The following is a 21,614-nucleotide window of genomic DNA, read 5'->3' as shown; positions in this document are numbered from 1 at the left end:
GCGAAATATCAGATGACTGGAGGCAAAACAACTTCTTTTCATTCATGTATATTCGACTGTGTGATCAAACATCATAAAGGAAGGAATAAATAAGGAGGAAAGGGTCCCTCATTTCTGGAATCATCAACTTCTCAACACTCTATTGTGGGCCTTGACTTCATCTCACGAGAAGCCTATACTCTTGAATTTTCGCAATGACTTTCTCAATTCATCGCGCTACCATTACCGCTCTTGTCATTACACTTTCCGTTCTGCCAGGAACTGTTGATGCACATGCAATAAAAATTCGAGAAGTGGGCTCCTGTGAGTGATCTTGCAGCTCTCTGCTTTGGCTTATGTATCAAGCTAATCTAAGGCAGGTGTGTCTTGGTACCACCCTAGGGAAGGGGATAGCTGCCTCAGTATTGTTAACGACCATTACCCACTCAATTTGACAGAACTTTACGAGTGGAACCCAGAGCTACACGATCCGTTATGCGATAATCTCCCAGCATGGAAGCCTGTTTGCATCTACCTTTTGACTAAGGCTGATTGTTTGTCTTACTGAAGTGACCCTGGGCTTCGGGTCATGGGTTTGGATATCTAAAGGGGCTGGCTATAGGACATTACTTTTACTTGCGAAACGAAATAATTCCTCAGATTGTGATTTGGTTCATTTCATTAGGGGTCCTTGATTGCCGAGACATGAGTGGTTTCTATGTGATCAGAATCGCTAAATTGTAAGCTATCACTTTATCATAACACTCATGTTACAAGTTATATCTAGTAAGAACCTTTTTCGTATACTTCATATATTTCTCAATCATTGGCTTGGCTAGCTCATATAAGCTGGTCCTCTTCTGTTCCTGTGTTCATGGTACAGCGAAACCCTTGCTTACGGAGAAAAGAGGCCTACACAGAGGGAGCTTCCAAGAAGAAATCCCTCAAGTCAGTCAATGAAATGAGTCATGGACTAATCCTCATGAAAGTTTGAATTCTGAGCTCATCAAATGTCATTTAACGTTTCGGGTCTCAACTCACTAAACCAATACGCAAAGCGACTCAAATCGCCCTTTCGTTTTCGAAAATTCTCCAAGCAAAGCAATTAATAGATGCATAATTCATATCAGCCGGCGCATCATGGTGGCCTCTCACGGATAAACAGGCAAAGGTATGCACAGCATCTAAGTCGGCAAGTCTGATTCCATTATCGGTGATCACGCAGGAAGTTTCCGATGTCAGTGTACCAGTCATCCGAGCTGAAGTGGCTAACATGGAATCAGCTCCTCCGTGAGGATCATGGAGGAGGTTATGGATGAGGTACTCATCAGGTAGATCATTTAATCGGAGCCTGCGGAGATAATATTCAAGTGAAGTGAATTATGCAAGTGGCCAGAAGCTCTCAAAACTTTGAAAGGATTACCCTGCTTATCTGGGTCCTCCTTGTTCATTTAACCTTTAAACTGGGATGTCCCGGCCGGTTGACATTGAAATAAAAGCCGGCTGATGTCATGCCGCACTTTAGTCTTTAAACGGTATCTATATTTCCAGGTGACTGCCAAGGTGATATTCTTGAAAACATGTCATCCTTCGCCAGGTAAAGGTGGCTATCTTCCACCTCCTTGAAGTCTGTGCTCTGAAGAACTTTTCTAGCCAGGTACCTCCGTCTTAGTAAGCACTGAGTGCACCACACATTTTCATAGATCAGGAATTGTTGCTTAGAACTGCCGTGGACCACCCAATCTCTGACGTTGTTCCAACTTTGTGCTGTGAAACAGATCAAATCAACGAACTCGTGTCGCCAACTATTCCGGCGTCAGCAAACTGTCCCTCTCGCATTTTGATGGTGTCTCTCCTGGATTCCGGATGAACATACGCCAGCCACTATAAGATTAATTGATGAAACGATTACTTTGAAGTTACCACTATTACATGGTAGAGTTGACTAGAATTACGAATCGATCATGTGGTCCTAACGTTGACAGTATGGTGTCACATCACAATTAAACATAAGTGAAAATCTATCTTACAATATCACTGGCAGGTATATCAAAAACTAGGAGCAATATTTTCCAATATTATTGCTATGTAAGGAGTCCCCGTGGTATTGTCGCTGAGTCAGATGGGTTTATAGGTGGACATCTGTGATACATTAATATGTTGTGAGATCTATATTCATTTACGCGCAGGATTGAAGTGGCAATGTAAGATTAATCCTTGTCCATAATAACAAACTTCTAGTTGCACCATGAACACAAGGAAATATTAGCACCATCTCTTCGGTAGGGTGCTACATAGATTTAAACGTCGCCCACATCAACGACCAGATCCAGACTCTACAGTATAGGAATTAGACGGTATTCTGAGTTTCCTATTGATTTGGCTAAGATTGGATGAAGTGAGTATTTGAAAAAAAGGAGAGAGAGGAAAAAGAAGAAAAAGAACTCAGATTCAGAAAGTTCAGAGCAGTCACTACGCAATGCCAGACCTTGGATGGAAGGTTACAAAAAAAAATGCGACAAAAAGATAACAGGCCCGAGCCGTGGATCGAACACGGGACCTCGCGCAGGAGTGCTTAGAGTTGCTGCCCTAAGCGCGAATCATACCACTAGACCACCCGGGCTGTTGTTATTGTCCCGTCGACTTATGGATTTATAAACTAAGACATGTGTGATCTGATCATGTGGGGTCCTTATTTAGCGGACCAATGATGACATATCATTAGATTAGAGAAATCAAGGAGATAGTTTTTAGGCCACAAGATTATTGCTAATGATGTTCATTGTTTTGCTATTCAAATTTTGTTATTAAACTTGCATCGGTCTATCTAAGTAAAGGTTCTGAGGTATTTCAATGGCGTGTTTGAAATACTTAATTTTATTTTGGGATACATACGGAGGCGTCGTGATATATTTTCCGAGTGCCATGCACCTGGGCAGCAGCATTCAGAAACGTCAACACCAGTATCTGGTTTTGTATTTAAAATTTGAACACCGAATGAGTGCATTGATAGCATATTCTACGACATACGTAAAGTTGAGACCCACGCAAAGAAAGCCCTCACCCATACGCTTGAATTAATGCAAATATCTGCCAGTGTACATAGGTGGTGGAAATTTTTTATACTGCTAGACTCCTAAGATGCTGTATAGAAACATTTGAAATAATTCACCACCATCATTGAGCCGTATTCAAAATATTAAACATGTATATATTACCAAGTGTATCTTCTGTAGACCTCAAGTACTCCAAATACCCTATAATGCGTCTTGAGTCACAGTACGCTGCTATGACCTACTACCAGTTACACTCCGAAATCTCTCAAAGTCTAAGAGAATCTATATCAGTTAACTTACAGTGGCGGAAGCTGAAGAGTTACAGCGAGTGTAGTATGACCTACATACTATGCATGGCCCGTGTAATCTGAGCAGGGTATCAAATTGGGAAACACGGGTAGGCAGGCACATAACACAGGCACAGCGCTTACATCGCAGTGCTCAAAACCCGACACTAAACACGAGAATTGATAACAAAACGAAATGCGCCTCAGCACGCTCCAAAGGCAGGCTCCAAACTCGGCACTGCGCCTCATCATAGACAAGCTACTTGCCAGAAGCAGTATACCGGGCCAGATACCCATGCAGGTCCCCGTGGAATGAATACCCTGCCGATCCTAGCGGAAAATGCGCCCGGGAAGGGCGCTCTGATCCCTAGATCGACAAGCTTCCGCCATTCTTTTGCCATGCATCCACGCAGATCTCGTTCCCTTACATTCTTGGTCTCATCGTCGGAGGCTGTAAACCAGTCTCATCTATGGACATGCTGTGTGCTGTGCAGGGTGCATGTTAGACGTAGGGACTAATGTACTAGACGTGTAATTTTATTTTATCGGGGGCTGCTTTTCTGTGGTGGAAAAAGCTGGAATATGGGAGAGACATCGTACATCGCAGTAGCTACATAGAGTTTGTGTATCATGAACCTTGGGAGGGACATTTGTAGAATATGAAATTTGAGCCCCGCATGGCACTGTGCGTATGAACCAAGGCAAATACTGGTCAGCCAGGGCGAGCATTGAGTAGTGCTGAGCTGTCGCTAGACACACCTTCGCCCACGATATGACATTTTTAATATGGCATGTAGATTTAGGTATCCTGCACAATGTCAAGTGGTGCACATGTGCGGAAGTGTCCACTAAAAGATGGAGTTGAAAGTGATTGGCTCTTGTTCACGTTAACCTCATGTGGAGAGCACAGCCCCCACTGATTACCAAAGCACACAAGACGAAAGGAATCGAAACTTATTATCAGATTTCGGTGGCGAGTTCAAGTCAGGATTTCAGGGATAAGTCATGTTCTAAATCCAGGGGGTCGGATGCATGTTTAGTGGAAGAACCTGACGAACAACTAACGAAACCACAAAAAGATGATAACATAGCGCCAATTACGGCAGTGGCATTTGACAGCCAGACTACAGTAGCCATGGGCAATTATTAATAATTACAAAAGGGCAAAGCTTCGAGCTGGAAATCAGCCACACTTACGCCAAAAAAGGTCAAGGGGGATCGAGAGTGGTCAGTATTGGAAAAGGAGGCGGGTCTGTACAATAAACTTGCAACGCTAGACGAGTCCACTGAGCGATCGTTGACCAGACCCTGTGCCCATTATCGGGACAGTTTATTTTTGGCTCTGTAGCCGTAAACGGAGCACGGAGTGCATAAAATAAAATAGATAGTTAGAATGGAGGACTCCATAAACATTTACAATATTTTTTTGGAAATCCCCGGAAGTACGGATTGGTTCAGGGGTTAGACAACAATCAGGGAAATGAAGGTGGATGATAGGGCCCCGTCTTCATGCAGTGGACGTATCGTTGCAATCCTGGGCCAAAAGTTGGCAGACACAGGCAGGGACTCCCCGGTCGCAAAGTACGGGTATTCAAGTGTCGGGATTGGGGTTGGGGTTCGGGTACAGATAGCTGGCCTACAGATCTGTCGACGATATGGACATGATCGAGACGATCGATACGTCTAATGCAGTACTCGCAGGGCGTTGCGTACGCAGACTCCCCGGCGAGACCGAGCCTCCAAATCAGAGAATAAAAAAGCATTGCGCGACCCACTTGAACAGCCCTGGAGTGGAACAGGATGCAGAGGGCTGGAACCAACGGTGGAGATCGACTGCGTCGCTTCAATACGGGCGTTACCAGTAGTGTGTACGGTGTTTCATACACAGATACTTTGAACTAATTAGATTTAGTTATGGTCAGATTGATTGCAAAGCAAAGAGGACTCGACCCAAGAATTGATTTGAGCTAATCCATGGATGATATATAGTTCAAGCTCAAATGTCGTCTCAGGAATTAGAAGTGGTGGAATGTGCCAGTTTAAATGTCTACATATATATCTTTCCATACACCTGATGTTCACAGTACATCCCAACCCTACAAAGTACACGACAGCACACAACTCAACCAAATAGTCCATACGATATCAGTTGCTTGAAAGACAAAGCGCATCGAAAAAAGTATTGATACGAGGTTTTGATCAAACAGGTTTTGGTGACAACTACTGGATAGTGGGGTCTCGTGTACGTACAAGGGCTTATTATAGGACCACACTGTCCTGTGTATGGAATAGCGCAACGGTGGAAAACTCAAACCATGCAATTGTGTACATATTTTGAGACGCGTGTGTATCAGTGGCGAATAGAAGCAAATTGAGTTTCTAGTGTAAAAAAAAATCCGGCCGGAGAGCGATCATTTGATCCAGAAGGCGACTACGACGATCAATGGGGTTTTTCTACAGATTAAAAAAAAAGAAAGAAACCTAGCGGGGAAATAAAATGCTACAAAAATACATGCGTGGGTGGATTCTATCGCTAGCCATGGAACCTGGACCAGTGGACGCGCCCGTGTCTTTGTCATTGATAAACTGCTATTAAACAGCTTGGATTGTCTTCTATACATCTACTAAGTAAACGGTTACCAGTGGGACATAGGAACGGGAAGAATGAAAAACAAGAACGCCTTGCAACGCTATCCCTGCATGCCGGACGGTAACAATAACAAGGCACAAGCAAATCAAGACTCGTTGTGGACGTGTAGCAGGTTCTGGTATTTCCGATGAAAATACCCACCACGAACCACATTATTTGTTACCACTCTTACATACTGAGAGGGTACAAGTGGAGAAGGTCTCAGGGGCCGTTGCATTTCCCTTGGAATCCGGTACTTTTGAGACAGTTTGATTGGATAAAGCAAAGGAGGTTGGGATGGTTTGATTGGTTGATTCAGGTTATGTGATTTGATGTTTGCCAATTATTTACTTGTAAAATTTGTATGGTAAATGGGAGGTTGGACAACAACGGTATCGTGAACCAGACCAGCCTCACACATTAAGAGAACCCCTGAAAGAAAATGATAGGGTGGAGTTGGGTAGTGGGTACTCCCCTATTTAGTTAAAAATACATAGTGAGTGCAGGTACCAGGTACTTGCGGATAAGCATACGCGTACCTGCCCTGTACGGTGACGGTAAATTAGCCTTCCAACTCATTCTCTCTGCCCCCCCCCAATCCCAAAAATAACACCGGATATTTTCCTTTCCTTCCCTAAACCCCCTTCCTTTCGTTTTCTACCTTCCCACCTTCCCTTGTGACACTCGTTCAGAAGGAAGGAATTGAAGATTTTAGATCTCTTGTTTTTTTTTTTTGTTGGAAGTTTTGCTCCTTCCCATTGTTGCCTTCCGTTTCGAATCCTCGTTCCGGTCCATTCGTTAGCATCAACCCCGAATTTGACATTCGGTTCACTTCGATCCTGCTCGGCATTCCTTTCAGCCAAACAAACACCTTTACGTTTACGCCATTCGTTCCCGTGTCGATGCGGCAATAATTCAAACCGTTTATCAAGAATAGTAATACTGTGCATGGGTCATCGTTGAGGTGAGATTGAGAGTAGATCGCGAAAATCCGTGATCTGTCAAGCATCACCAAGGACCCTGGGGCTAACTCATTGTGCATATAGCTACCAAAAAGCGATCGATTCCCACTCCTTTCGTCATGGCTGGCTACGAAGCAGGCGGCCATTATGACGATGGTTACGCCCAAGCAGGTCATGGCGACGCCTATTATCAAGACGAGCATGAGCATGCTCAGGGATACTACGATAACCAACAATACGGTGATGGATACTACGACAGAGGGTATGCATTCACAATCGAAGAAATTTGAGAATGGGAAAGACTAACCATATCGCAGTGAATACTACGATCCCGCTCAACCTGATGCCGCTCATCCACAGGCATACGCCGAAGGTGGTCAGCACGATGAATACTACGGGGATCAACAATATTACGACCAGGGACAAGCTCGTGGCCGTCGCGGTGACTCCGAGGAAGATTCAGAGACATTCAGTGACTTCACCATGAGATCGGAAACCGCTCGTGCCGCTGACATGGATTACTATGGCCGCGGTGATGAGCGTTACAACAGCTACGCGGGCAGCCAAAGTGGATATGGGTACCGCCCCCCATCCTCACAGGTGTCCTACGGTGGAAACAGATCATCCGGTGCATCCACACCTGTTTACGGCATGGAGTACGGAAACGCGTTGCCGGCTGGCCAGCGTTCGCGGGAGCCATACCCAGCTTGGACCTCTGATGCTCAGATTCCTCTTTCCAAAGAGGAATTAGAGGACATTTTCTTAGACTTGGTGAACAAGTTTGGTTTCCAGAGAGACAGCATGCGTAACATGTATGACCATATGATGACGCTCCTCGATTCGCGTGCCTCCCGTATGACCCCCAACCAGGCCCTACTCTCCTTGCACGCCGACTATATTGGTGGACACAATGCCAACTACCGCCGTTGGTACTTCGCCGCTCACCTGGACCTTGATGATTCCGTCGGCTTTTCGAATATGAAGCTTGGGAAGGCGGATCGCAAGACCCGAAAGGCTCGTAAGGCTGCCCAGAAGGCCGCTAAGGAAAACCCGGAGAATGAGGAGGAGGTTCTGGAAGCCCTGGAAGGCGACAACAGCCTGGAGGCAGCCGAGTACCGCTGGAAGTCTCGCATGAACCGCATGTCCCAGCATGACCGTGCCCGCCAAGTGGCTTTGTACCTGCTCATCTGGGGTGAAGCCAACCAGGTTCGATTTTTGCCCGAATGCATCTGTTTCATCTTCAAGTGTGCAGACGACTTCTACTCCTCTCCAGAGTGCCAGAGCCGTGTTGAGCCTGTTGAGGAGTTCACTTACCTCAATGAGATCATCACTCCCCTCTACCAGTACTGCCGTGACCAGGGATACGAGATTGTGGATGGCAAATACGTGCGTCGTGAGCGTGACCACAACGAGATCATCGGTTACGATGATATGAACCAGCTGTTCTGGTACCCCGAAGGTATTGAGCGCATCGGGTTCGAGGATAAGACTCGTTTGGTTGATATCCCCCCTGCTGAGCGTTGGCCCAAGCTCAAGGATGTCGTGTGGAAGAAGGCTTTCTTCAAGACCTACCTTGAGACCCGGTCCTGGTTCCACATGGTTACCAACTTCAACCGTATCTGGGTTCTTCACCTTTCTGCCTTCTGGATGTTCACTGCCTACAACGCTCCAACTCTCTATACCAAACATTACACCCAGCAAGCGAATAACAAGCCTACCGCCGCCAGATATTTGGCGGCAGTCAGCTTCGGTGGTGCAATTGCTGCCTTCATTCAGATCTTCGCTACCATCTGCGAGTGGATCTACGTCCCGCGTCGCTGGGCTGGAGCTCAGCATCTGAACAAGCGTTTCTGGTTGCTGATTTGCGTCTTCATTGTCAACCTCATCCCTGGTGTTCTCATCTTTGGCTTCCTCGACATAATCAGCAAAAAAACCAGTACCCAGAACACTATTGGCCTTATCGTGGGAATTGTGGGCTTCGTCCTGGCCGTTTTCACATCTGCTTTCTTCTCTATCCAGCCCCTCGGTGGTCTGTTCGGGAGTTATATGAAAAAGGGGGGTCGTCAGTATGTTGCTAGTCAGACATTCACGGCTAGTTTCCCTCGTCTTTACGGAAATGACATGTGGATGTCCTACGGTCTCTGGGTTTGCGTCTTTGGTGCCAAGCTTGCTGAGTCTTACTTCTTCCTGACTCTCTCGTTGAAGGACCCTATTCGCATCCTGTCACCAATGAGCATCTGGGAGTGCACTGGTGTCTACTGGGTTGGCAACGTTCTGTGTCACAAGCAGCCTCAGATTCTGCTCGGTCTCATGTTCTTCATGGACCTGACGCTTTTCTTCCTTGACAGTTATCTGTGGTACATTATTTGTAACACTATCTTCTCCGTGGCTCGTTCTTTCTACCTTGGTGTCTCCATCTGGTCTCCTTGGCGAAACATCTTCTCCCGTCTCCCCAAGCGTATTTACTCCAAGGTTCTTGCTACGACAGATATGGAGATTAAGTACAAGCCCAAGGTGTTGATCTCCCAGGTGTGGAATGCAATCATCATTTCCATGTATCGCGAACATCTCTTGGCCATCGACCATGTCCAGAAGCTGCTCTACCACCAGGTTCCCTCGGAGCAAGAAGGCAAGCGCACTCTTCGCGCCCCGACTTTCTTCGTCTCTCAGGAAGATCAGTCCTTCAAGACTGAGTTTTTCCCGGCTGGTAGTGAGGCTGAGCGTCGTATCTCCTTCTTTGCTCAATCTTTGTCGACTCCCATGCCAGAACCATTGCCCGTTGACAACATGCCCACCTTCAGTGTTCTTATTCCCCACTACAGCGAGAAGATTCTCTTGTCCCTGAGAGAAATTATTCGCGAGGATGAACCATACTCCCGTGTGACGCTTCTTGAATACCTCAAGCAGCTGCACCCTCACGAGTGGGACTGCTTTGTCAAGGACACTAAGATTTTGGCCGACGAGACCTCCCAGTTCAACGGTGAAATGAACGAAAAAGGCGAGAAGGATGCACAGAAGAGCAAGATTGATGATCTGCCTTTCTACTGCATCGGTTTCAAATCGGCGGCTCCTGAATACACTCTCCGAACTCGTATCTGGGCCTCTCTTCGTTCGCAGACCCTCTACAGAACTGTTTCCGGTTTCATGAACTACAGCCGTGCCATCAAGCTGCTTTATCGCGTTGAAAACCCCGAAGTCGTCCAGATGTTCGGTGGTAACTCGGAAAAGCTGGAGCGTGAGTTGGAGCGTATGGCTCGCCGCAAGTTCCGTATCTGTGTTTCCATGCAGCGTTATGCCAAGATGACCAAGGATGAGCGCGAGAACACAGAGTTCCTCCTCCGTGCCTACCCTGATCTTCAGATTGCGTATCTTGATGAAGAGCCCCCAGCCACCGAGGATGAGGAGCCCCGCCTGTACTCTGCCTTGATTGATGGTCACTGTGAAATCCTCGAGAACGGAATGCGCAAGCCTAAGTTCAGAATTCAGCTCTCTGGTAACCCGATTCTTGGTGACGGAAAGTCCGACAACCAGAACCACGCTATCATCTTCTACCGTGGTGAATACATCCAGTTGATTGACGCCAACCAGGACAACTATCTGGAAGAATGTCTGAAGATCCGCAGCGTTTTGGCTGAGTTCGAAGAGCTGACCACTGACAACGTTTCGCCGTACACGCCTGGTATCCCCTCACCGGAAAACAACCCTATCGCCATTCTCGGAGCTCGTGAATACATTTTCTCTGAGAACATTGGTGTGCTTGGTGATATCGCTGCCTCCAAGGAACAAACGTTCGGTACACTGTTCGCACGTACTCTGGCCCAGATCGGTGGTAAGCTTCATTATGGTCACCCTGATTTCCTGAATGCCACCTTCATGTGTACGCGTGGTGGTGTCTCCAAGGCCCAAAAGGGACTGCACCTTAACGAGGATATTTACGCCGGTATGAACGCTCTTCTGCGTGGTGGTCGTATCAAGCACTGCGAGTACTACCAGTGTGGTAAGGGTCGTGATTTGGGTTTCGGCTCCGTTCTTAACTTCACTACGAAGATTGGTACTGGTATGGGTGAACAGATGTTGTCTCGAGAGTACTACTACCTCGGAACCCAACTGCCCTTGGATCGTTTCCTGTCTTTCTACTATGCCCACCCTGGTTTCCACATTAATAACATGTTCATTATGCTGTCTGTGCAAATGTTCATGATTGTGCTGATCAACCTGGGTGCCTTGAAGCACGAGACCATCACTTGCCGTTACAATTCCGATCTACCTGTCACCGATCCTCTGCTGCCTACCTTCTGTGCTGACCTTCACCCGATTGTCAACTGGGTCAACCGTTGCGTCATCTCCATCTTCATCGTGTTCTTCATCTCCCTGGTTCCCCTGGCCGTGCAAGAGTTGACCGAGCGTGGTGTCTGGCGCATGGCCACTCGTCTGACCAAGCACTTCGCCTCGATGTCCTTCCTGTTCGAGGTGTTTGTCTGTCAGATTTATGCTCAGGCTGTGCACCAGAACTTGTCTTTCGGTGGTGCCCGTTACATTGGTACCGGTCGTGGTTTCGCTACAGCCCGTATTCCCTTCGGTGTGCTATACTCGCGTTTCGCCGGGCCTTCCATTTACGGTGGTGCTCGTCTGCTGATGATGTTGCTCTTCTCAACCTCCACCGTCTGGACTCCGGCCCTGCTTTGGTTCTGGGTTTCCCTGCTGGCTTTGATCATCTCGCCCTTCATGTTCAACCCCCACCAGTTTGCATGGAACGACTTCTTCATCGACTACCGTGATTACCTCCGCTGGCTCTCGCGTGGTAACTCTCGATCGCACGCCTCCTCCTGGATCGGTTTCTGTCGTCTGTCCCGTACCAGGCTCACTGGTTACAAGCGTAAGGTTCTTGGAGTTCCATCTGAGAAGAACTCAGGTGACGTTCCCCGGGCTCGGTTCACAAACATCTTCTTCAGCGAGATCGTCGCCCCCCTGGTCGTTGTCGCCGTAACTCTTATCCCCTACTTGTTCATCAACTCCCGGACCATGTACAGCAACAACCCGGCCTACGCTCCCAACGCCATTCTGCGCATTGTTCTCTGTGCCGTGGCACCTATTGCTGTCAACGCTGGTGTTGCCGGCATGTTCTTCGGTATGGCTTGCTGCATGGGTCCTTTATTCAGTATGTGCTGCAAGAAGTTCGGTTCTGTTCTGGCCGCTATTGCCCACGCCATTGCTGTCATCATCCTCATTGTGTTCTTTGAGGTCCTTTTCGTTTTGGAATCCTTCAATTGGGCCCGAACAATGTCTGGCCTCGTTGCCATGATGGCAATCCAGCGTTTCATCTACAAGTTGATCATTTCCCTTTGCCTCACTCGAGAGTTCAAGCATGATCAGTCCAATATCGCCTGGTGGACTGGTAAATGGTATAACATGGGATGGCACTCTATGTCCCAACCAGGTCGTGAATTCCTGTGTAAGATCACCGAGCTGGGTTACTTCGCCGCCGACTTCGTCCTCGGCCACATTATCCTCTTCTTCATGCTGCCCATGCTGGCTATCCCATATGCGGATAAGTTCCATTCCGTCAGCTTGTTCTGGCTGCGTCCCAGGTATGTTCAGTCCTTTTATCCATTTCGAGCATTCACTAACCTGCATAGTCGTCAAATCCGTCCTCCTATCTACTCTTTGAAGCAGTCAAAGCTCCGCAAGAGACGTGTGGTTCGTTTCGCTATTCTATACTTCAGCATGCTGGTGCTTTTCATCATCCTGCTTGTTGCACCAATCATCCTTCACAACATGGAGAGCGTCTCCAAGAGCTTCCTCACTAGCCTTTGGGGTACCATTGGTGTCAGCAAAGATGTGAGCAGCCAAATGATGTGGCTCCTCCAGCCTATGGACAAGGGATTGAACGATACTGCCTCCTTTTATACCGGTAGCAACTTGCCGGACGGATACCCGTCAGCATCTGACGCTACACCCGCTACCACTGGCAGTGTTGCTACCTATGTGCGGAAGTTGATTTGAGGGGATTTGGCCCCATTCTGTATGAAAATGGCTTGTACAAAGTTTTGTCTTCTTCCATCTTTCTTTCCCGCGATTCTCTGCATTCTTTTCAAACCACTGGCGTACTTGTTGATCTTAATGGCTTCTAAGGAATGACTCAACATGTATCTTGAGTGATTCCGTCATTGCCCTGGGGGATTTACCTTCATCCATGCCGCTTTCATTGACTGTTTTTTCCTTTTTTTTTCTCCACAAACATAACGGAATACAATCTGCATTTGCTTCATTTCACTAGAATCAACTCATCGTAAAATTCATTTAACCCCGGTATATTATCAAACCAATCGTGAGTTCTTCCTTTTGCGTAGCTCGGGCATAGTCACGTGATACCACCCGATTCAGCCGGGCCGTGTCCCCGGCTGGCGCTGTACATATCCTTTACGTCCCTGAGTCTATCATTCGCCGCTCCTGAGCCCTCCTTTGTCTTTTGAATCGAATTTTCTAGTGTTCTTAGCAACACAACCGCCACCGAGGTCTTCAATATGGATCTCGCAGAGACGCAACGTCTCCTGTCGGAGTACCTGCATGAACTCGCGACCCTTTTCCACCAAATACCTGGCTCAGCTATCTTCCTGCGCTACGTCAAATCAAGCTACCAAGATGATCCAATTCGATCCGCTGTGGAACTTTTCCTCTTCCTATTCGCTGTGCGATATCTGTTGGCCCCAAAATACTCGACCAAGCCCGGCGTGGTGCCACTCACGGAGGATGAGATCGACGACCTGGTGGACGAGTGGACTCCCGAGCCGCTTGTCGGAGAGCCCACATCTCTGGAGGAGATGGAAGTTGCTAAGCGCACTGTGATTGTTGGGTAAGCTGTGACCGGTAGCTCAGACGGGAGCCTAGCCTCATTCCGCTGAACTCATGCTGACGAATACCTGCTTCGGGGATGTGTAGTCCTGTCGGTCCCAAGTCCAAGCTTGCCAATGGTCGTACCGTTACGAACCTCAGCTCTTACAACTTCTATAACTTCAATACCAACGAGGCTCTCAAGGAGAAGGCGATTCAGACTCTTCGAAACTACGGTGTTGGCCCCTGTGGTCCCCGAGGATTTTACGGTACCCAAGATGTCCACTTGAAGACCGAGGCCGATATTGCGTCGTTCCTAGGAACCGCAGCTTGTATTATGTACTCTCAGGCATTCTCGACCATCTCTAGTGTCATTCCTGCCTTTTCGAAGCGCGGTGACATTATCGTGGCAGACAAGGGTGTCAGCTTCGCGATTCGGAAGGGTATTCAGATCTCGCGGAGTATTGTGCGGTGGTATGATCACAATGATATGGAGGATTTGGAGCGCGTTCTCGCCAAGGTCACCAAGGAGCAGGCCCGGAAACCATTGACTCGGCGATTCATCATCACCGAGGGCATGTTTGAGTCTTACGGCGACATTGTGAATCTTCCCAAGATTGTACGTACCCATGGGTTTCGAGAAATAGCAAGGTCATCCGTTAACACAGGCTGCAGATCGAGTTAAGGCTCAAGTACAAGTTCCGCCTGATTCTTGACGAGACATGGTCCTTCGGAGTCCTGGGCCGTACTGGTCGTGGCGTGACTGAGCACCAAAACGTTGACGCTGCGGAGGTTGACATGATTGTGGGATCGTTGGCTGGTTGCCTCGTGGGAGGCGGAGGCTTCTGTGCTGGATCAGAGGAGATCGTCCACCACCAGCGCATTTCCGCTTCGGCGTACACTTTTTCTGCGGCGCTTCCGGCTCTCCTTTCCACCACTGCCAGTGAGACTATCAACCTTCTTCAGAACAGCCCGGAGACGGTATCGCAGCTTCGTGAGCATACCAAAGCTATGCGAGCTCAACTTGACCCCCGCAGCGACTGGGTCTACTGTTCTAGCTCACCCGAGAACCCGGTCCTCATTTTGGTTATCAAGCCTGAGGTCGTTGCCTCTAAGAAGCTTACTTATATTGACCAGCAGTTCCTGCTTCAAGATATCGTTGATGAGGTACGTACAATCGTCAATTCTACCCGGGAAATGAACTACGCTAACCCCCCTACAGTGCCTCGCTAACGGTGTCCTCATCACCCGCCTCAAGACTCTTGAGGATAATTTTGAGCCTGCTCAGATTGTTCCCGCAGCGCTGAAGGTTTGCGTCACCATCGGCCTCACCAAGAAAGAGATCGAAAAGGCCGGCACCATCGTCCGACATGCTATCACAAAGGTGATGAGCAGAAAGAAGTAGATTATTCTTCGCTATTCCCTTGAAAATATGGCTGTCGCCAACATGAATGACCGCTCATGCCCCCAACGACTTCCGGCATCTTCTGGTTTCCCCCATACACCTACGCCCTAATGCCTCCTTTTCGCGTTTGTATTGTCAAGTTGCTTGATCATATGCATCTTGCTATTGCTACCTTGTACAGCACTGCCCCAACTTCCTCGCTTTTCTTCTTTTTAGAGGGGTAGTATCATAGTCTACCGGTGCATGGCTTTAGATTGTTTAATACTATTTTTCCATGGCTGCAGCCTAGTGCTGTGCTGAAATATTCAAAATTGAGAGCTTTCTGCCTCCGATTCTGCAAGAAAAGAAAAGTGTTGATAATATACCCTGTAGAAGCTCTCCCTCAACCTCCCCCTCCTTCCCTCCTTTCCTCCTTGCGAAACACTGATTTCCAAAATTCCACCCCTACTATTGCTGTCTGATCCCCCATCCAGGGGGAAGAAAGCCCACCGGCTCGCTTGAAAAATAGGGTCTCCATTCAAGGACTCTATCCTGTATCTACATGCTGATTGCGACCATACAAGACCCTAGTCCCCGGGAGACCAAACGGAATGAGTCTAGCATTCCACGGAGCTGAAAAATTACCAGGGGCATTCCTCCAATCCCACCACGTACCGCCGATTCGAACATCAAGGACTCGTTCCGAAATGGTCTAGACAGATACAAGGGGCCCAGGGCTGCGACCTTGACCCTGATCTCATTCCATATGTCACCCCACAATGGATAACTATGCTCGGCATCCCTCTCTTGTTTGCGTATGCACCTTTTTTCCCCTAAGGATCTTCGGGGGGTTATCCCCATGAATATAACCCGCTTGATCTGCACAGATACCTCTCTCTCGCGTGTGGAGTGTTATGCCTGTGATCTACTAACCCTAGGTTCCATAAGGGCTCGGCAGCGAAGAGCAACAGTGCGATGAAGCACTTTACTCGGGCGCTATTTGCCCTCTTATTCACAACTATATCGGGAATTCATGCAGCTCAGGGTGAGGGAGTCTCATCCATATGGAGCATCATAGCGTGCTAATGGTTGGTAGACTCGAGCCGATGCATGGGGCAGCTTGATGCATCTCAACGAACTGTTTTTGAGGTAGTTGTTGTGGTTAATGAAGATGGGGAGCCAATTCATACGAAAACAAGACAAATCCTTACTGCAAGCTCGGCTTCGCAGGCAACTGTTAGTAGATTTCGCAACCTACACGTAACGAATGACTGCTAATCTGTGTCAAAGTCTCACACTTTGCCTGCCCAATTACCAGCATCAACCCCGACTCCTAATGCACCGCGGATAATATCGACCGAAAAGGATCCGCAATATGATATGACTGCTACGAATCATGCTCCGACCAAGAGTATACAAAATCCACCGCCCTCCAATAGCACTCATACGCATCATGAAACACAGCAACCCGCGCCGCCTCGTATTGAAACACCGAAGCATCCCAAACAGCCTCATATTGAATCGCCCCAGCATCCTGAGCCTCCTCACCACCAACTACCTCAAAGCCCTGAACCGCCTCACCACCAACCACCTAAAAGCCCCGAGCCAGCCCAGCACCCCAAACCCAACAACGATCCCAATCGCCAATTCGGCATCTCCTACTCCCCATACAATGCCGACAGGAGCTGCAAGACCCAAGACCAAGTAAACAAGGACCTAGACATCCTCACCCAATACAAATTTGTTCGCATTTACGGAACAGACTGCGATCAAGCCACACTTGTCGCCCGAGCAGCCCGACTCCATAACATGCAATTATTCGCCGGAATCTACGACCTTACAGACTTCCCAACAAGTCTCAATGCATTCAAAGAAGCCGCCACAGAAGATAACGGAAATCAAGACTGGTCCGTTTTCCACACCATAGCAGTCGGCAACGAACTCGTAAACAGTGGCCGCGCCACGCCAGCCGAAGTCTCCGCCGCTATTCCGCAAGCTCGTACTTATCTCCGCGCACAGGGATATAAAGGTCCCGTGGTCACCGTTGATACATTCTCCGTACTCCTTCAACACCCAGAACTATGCCTCACATCAGATTATTGTGCAGCAAATTGCCATGCCTTTTTTGACGCAACGCAGCAGCCACATAATGCTGGCCCTTATGCGTTGGAGCAGATGCATGCCGTTTCGATGGCGGCTGGAGGGAAGCATACTATTCTTACAGAGTCGGGGTGGCCGCATGCTGGAGAGGCGAATGGAATTGCTACTCCATCGCCGGAGAACCAGAGGATTGCGGTTGAGAGTTTACGGAGGAGTTTTGCGCATCGGGGGGATGAAATGGTTCTTTTTACGGCATTTGACGATCTGTGGAAAGATGATAACCGGTATACGTTTAGTGCGGAAAGGTTTTGGGGGATTCATGATCAATAGTTGCGTTTCTCTCTCTTTCTTTTCCTGCTCTTTTCTACCTTAATTGGTCTATGTAATACCCACACCTATGAATTACGCTATCCGGTTAGTTTTACCTTTTTGGGGTTAGCATCCTACACTACGTTGCTCTCCAAGCTGTGCCTTGAGTTGCTCCGGCATAAGTTGACCCCTCTCCGCCACGATGCGTAGCGGCAACACCCTGAAACGCACCCATAATGAGGAGACGGTGATGATCTACGCCGCCGATCTGTATCTCCTGGTAGTTACCCGAACCCCTTCAAACTGGAAGGCGAGCAGTACTGATGCCATATGGTTGCTAGGAACAATGGCATAGTGACCTTGCTATCTCAGACGAAGCCCAACGCTCGGCAATCTTCAGCAAGTGGCTAGAGATTGGCTCGCGTGGCCGTATGGTTAGTCTATCTAATTTACCCCGGTTAATGAGCAATAATTGATAATAGTGGAAGCCATATGTGGAAAAACTAGAGGATATGCGTATCGACAAGGATGATATAACAGACGACGAGAAGGATCTCCTTGCTCGTGTCCGGAATCCTTCAGACCGGCAGAACATCAGTTATACACGTCTCGTGCGCACTTTCTACGGCGAAGGCTCAGATGCAAACTTTGCAGAGCTCATCTTCAAGGCTGAGTTTGACGAACCCGTCTTCGACAATGCCGCCCTTTACGATGCTGGGTCGAACGATGGATTACAGTCGCTGCATAATATTCTCACCCGTATCCCCCAGATTGTCGAGAGAACGCCATATTCTGCAATCTGGTCCGATGAAAGAAAGCAGGAAGCCCTAGAGGAGGCTTTCAAGTTTGACCTCGCTGTAGCGCTAGTCCACCAAGCGGCCAGATGGGAGAATGTGCTCATCTACGATAAGGAAGCAAATGATAAGGGGAACTTGCTGCTGGTGTATATCGATGATCATGGCCGGGTCCTACGCTACTCCCGGTTGGATGGAGCTGGTGACTTGCAGGATGCTGACGGTATGCTATGTTCAGGCCAGGATTTCATGCATGCATGGTGGGAGGACGGTCGCTACGGGGAGGACTGGCAGCCCGATCAACTTGCGAAGCGATGGGGCGAGATTGAGCACGTACCCTCGGAGGGCGCTAGGACGAATGTAATTACCGAGGAAAAGCCGACATAAGCAATCAGCGTCGGTTCTGGAATCTGGAGACACGAGCAGCAAGGTTCGCGAGATCGATTTAGGGATCAGGGGTAAGAGATGAGATGAGAACTGGGGAAACGTAAGGATATCGAGAGAGTAGGAAGAAGGAGCATAAGCATACTATAAGCGCCCGGCCGGGCAGGACGGATATCACCATATTTGTCTAGACATAATTTATTTATTATATCTTGTTATATCTAGACTTCTCCATATAGACCAAACGATAAATGTCTGGGGGTTGATAGATATTCGGAAGTGCATGTGACTTGCACATGAATTGTAGTTCCTGGGAGCTTAGCCATCTCAAAGCTAACGACCCAGACCTCAAAAAAGAAGGTTGCTAGTTCATGGAAAGTACGTGGCCCTACTTGAAAAAGTCATGTGGATGCAGTCTACTCGTAAGCTAAAATGGGGCCAAAACTTGTCACCGTAGGAAACGGTCTGGTGAAGAGTAGTCCAATCAATATCCCCGAGCACTGAAACCAGCCATATAATCTACACGAATCTATCTATCCATCACCTCCTTAACTCAGTCAAGCCAACCGAGTCACATCCTCACCATGGCTCTAACCCTCCAACCAGTAACTCAAACCGACATCCCCTCTTTATCAGAACTCTGGTACAAATCGTTCAGTATCCCCATCAACCTCCTCATGTTCCCCGACACACCGAACATCCGAAACTGGTGGAACGAAGCCAACAGCAACGATCTTCTCCGCAACCCACGTCGAAAATACCTCAAAATTGTGGATCCCGCTGGAACTGCGGTTGCATACGCTAAATGGGATCTGGACCCACAGCACAGTGGTGCGCGTTTTCCTGCTTGGCATGCGGAGTCGGATTCAGAGACTTGTAATTTGGTATTTACCAAGCTGGATGAGGAGAAGAAGCTTTATTTTGGAACGAGGAAATTTTACTGTATGTGCATGCTTGAAAGGAAGTATGGCCCTCATACTGATTTGTTTAGACTTGGATATGCTGGTTGTGCATCCTGAGTATCGGGGTAGAGGGGCTGCTTCGATGTTGATTCAATGGGGATGTGAGCTTGCGGATCGGGAGGGTGTTCCTGTTTATTTGGATGCGCATGTTGATGCTGCTTCGTTGTATCGGAGGTTTGGGTTTAAGGATCGGGAGGATAAGTCGGTCACTCCTGAGGGGGCGATTTCGATGATTCGAGAGCCTGTGAAGTAGGTACAGTAGTTGATTCAATTCTAGATTCTATAAATTTATGATCTATCTGTAACCGCCTGCATCTCATACTCTTCTTCCAATGTCCACTCTCGAGTGTGATGGATGATCAGCTGTTGGGAGTATTGGGCTATCCTGTGAGTCTCGCTATGCCTCAATCTCAATCCTATGGTATTTTGGATTGGTTGCGTAGGCTCGAGAATGGTGGCATTCGCAATTACCACTTGGGGGTGAAATATGAGTTCGCGCCATGACTGTTCGTGAAGCCTGAAGCCTGTCCCCAGCCTGGGTTGTATGCGCCCCACGAATCGTTTCAGACACGGTACGGTGGAGAGCATGAAACTCTTGTGGATGAGGACGACGGTGATGATTGTTGCGTTACATAGAGTAAGAGACGGATCAGTGTGGAAAAATTGCGTGATTGAAATAGCTTTGTCGGACGACGATCAATATATTCCGTCTGACCTGCTAGCCGTCAGTTTTGCTGTCTTGGAGTTATCGAAACTGAGCTCCCGACGAACATGATGACGCTATGCAAACAGGCAAGCCTTTTGGGGCCGTGTGATTTGTGCATTGTGGCCCCTCTCGGTCAATGATGATCGAACTTGCATGAAGCCTGGATTCATTGGTTACCAACTCTGCCCAGCACTGTGGAGCGCACAATCAAGGTCTCAACCGTCAAGTACCCATTTCAATGGGTTGGAATACCAGCTGATCACCTGCCCGTGTGAAGGTAACACTCTTTACCATGCTAGGCAAAAGTCGAGCTTTGTTCCGATGATGTCTTTCTCGTGAAAGCGGATGTCCCTGTCGACCACCCAATTTCTTCGTGGCATCTTTTGGCCAGTCCGGTGGGATTGACCGTCTATGTCTCCAAACGAGACCCGCCATATCCTTCAGGTGAAGGAAGAGCAGGTTTCGGAGAATGTTCTTCTCTTCATGTGGCACATGATTTGAATTGCGGCGATGCAGGGAGGCGAAGATGCTGATGAAGAGTATCTTTCATGTGACGAAGATGTGGCTCCAGTCCCATTAGGTGCCAGGGCTAAGAGTGTATCAGGGGGAATATTTCAGGAAACACCCCACCTCGAATATCCATTCGTCTCTTCCAGAAATAAGATACACTCCTGATCTCTCCATGCATCTCATGGTCCTTCTATGGAGATGATGTATGGCTTACTATTCATGCTTTTGCACCTTCACCTCCATCTGCATCGGTACGTACAGACTACGATATGAAGACAATCAAAAATAAAACCCAATCCGTCTATTTGGGAAGATATCAGGAGTATTTACATGTTGGATAGCCTCTCCCATGAGTCTGGCCAAGCAGATTCAGTATAAAGAAACAAGCCCTCCCAGAACGGCAGACCCTGACCCAGAAAAAGTGTGCTTTTGTAGCAAGAGCCCATCGGCCGATCTTGCATGAAATTTGTCTCTTCTTGGCTTCATGTCTTTGTCGCGTAAGAGCTGGATCGGGAAGCACCAGGGGCATACAGGAGAATTTAGCCTGAAACACAATAAAAAATCAAACCAAGAGAGGGGAAAGGGTATCAACACCGTGACATATGCTGGGGTGACATGGAGAAGGAAGGGAACGGGAAAAAGACGAGAACACAAGCACAGGAGCGTGGACTTCATGAGCACATAAAGAGTAAAGAGAGCCAGGAGATCAATGAATGCGAGG

The 21,614-nt window shown here is 48.1% G+C and overlaps 5 protein-coding genes across 5 annotated transcripts; all 5 read left to right on the top strand.

The window, feature by feature from the left end:
* Positions 1-7,032: 7,032 nt before the first annotated feature.
* Positions 7,033-12,916, top strand: N7520_001202 (1,3-beta-glucan synthase; the record flags this gene model as incomplete). The annotated part of the gene is made up of 3 exons (XM_057135137.1): positions 7,033-7,175; positions 7,231-12,501; positions 12,550-12,916. 3 exons carry the CDS (start codon positions 7,033-7,035, stop codon positions 12,914-12,916), a joined length of 5,781 nt encoding a protein of 1,926 aa, XP_057001073.1.
* Positions 12,917-13,437: 521 nt separating this feature from the next.
* Positions 13,438-15,149, top strand: lcbA (serine C-palmitoyltransferase subunit lcbA; the record flags this gene model as incomplete). The annotated part of the gene is made up of 4 exons (XM_057135136.1): positions 13,438-13,766; positions 13,853-14,363; positions 14,420-14,911; positions 14,967-15,149. 4 exons carry the CDS (start codon positions 13,438-13,440, stop codon positions 15,147-15,149), a joined length of 1,515 nt encoding a protein of 504 aa, XP_057001072.1.
* Positions 15,150-16,508: 1,359 nt separating this feature from the next.
* On the top strand, positions 16,509-17,558 carry scw4 (putative cell wall glucanase (Scw4); the record flags this gene model as incomplete). The annotated part of the gene is made up of 1 exon (XM_057135135.1): positions 16,509-17,558. The coding sequence occupies one exon, from the start codon at positions 16,509-16,511 to the stop codon at positions 17,556-17,558; it is 1,050 nt and encodes a 349-aa protein (XP_057001071.1).
* A 491-nt stretch (positions 17,559-18,049) lies between these two features.
* Positions 18,050-18,718, top strand: N7520_001199 (uncharacterized protein; the record flags this gene model as incomplete). Its single annotated transcript, XM_057135134.1, has 1 exon — positions 18,050-18,718. One exon carries the CDS (start codon positions 18,050-18,052, stop codon positions 18,716-18,718), a length of 669 nt encoding a protein of 222 aa, XP_057001070.1.
* A 581-nt stretch (positions 18,719-19,299) lies between these two features.
* On the top strand, positions 19,300-19,930 carry N7520_001198 (uncharacterized protein; the record flags this gene model as incomplete). Its single annotated transcript, XM_057135133.1, has 2 exons — positions 19,300-19,657; positions 19,707-19,930. 2 exons carry the CDS (start codon positions 19,300-19,302, stop codon positions 19,928-19,930), a joined length of 582 nt encoding a protein of 193 aa, XP_057001069.1.
* Between the last annotated feature and the right edge of the window lie 1,684 nt (positions 19,931-21,614).

Source organism: Penicillium odoratum, assembly GCF_028828045.1.
Source record: "Penicillium odoratum strain IBT 22623 chromosome Unknown utg000001l_segment0_segment0, whole genome shotgun sequence".
Taxonomy (NCBI): Eukaryota; Fungi; Ascomycota; class Eurotiomycetes; order Eurotiales; family Aspergillaceae; genus Penicillium; species Penicillium odoratum.
The sequence above is the reverse complement of the archived record's forward strand: the minus strand, read 5'-3'. Positions and strand labels throughout refer to the sequence as shown.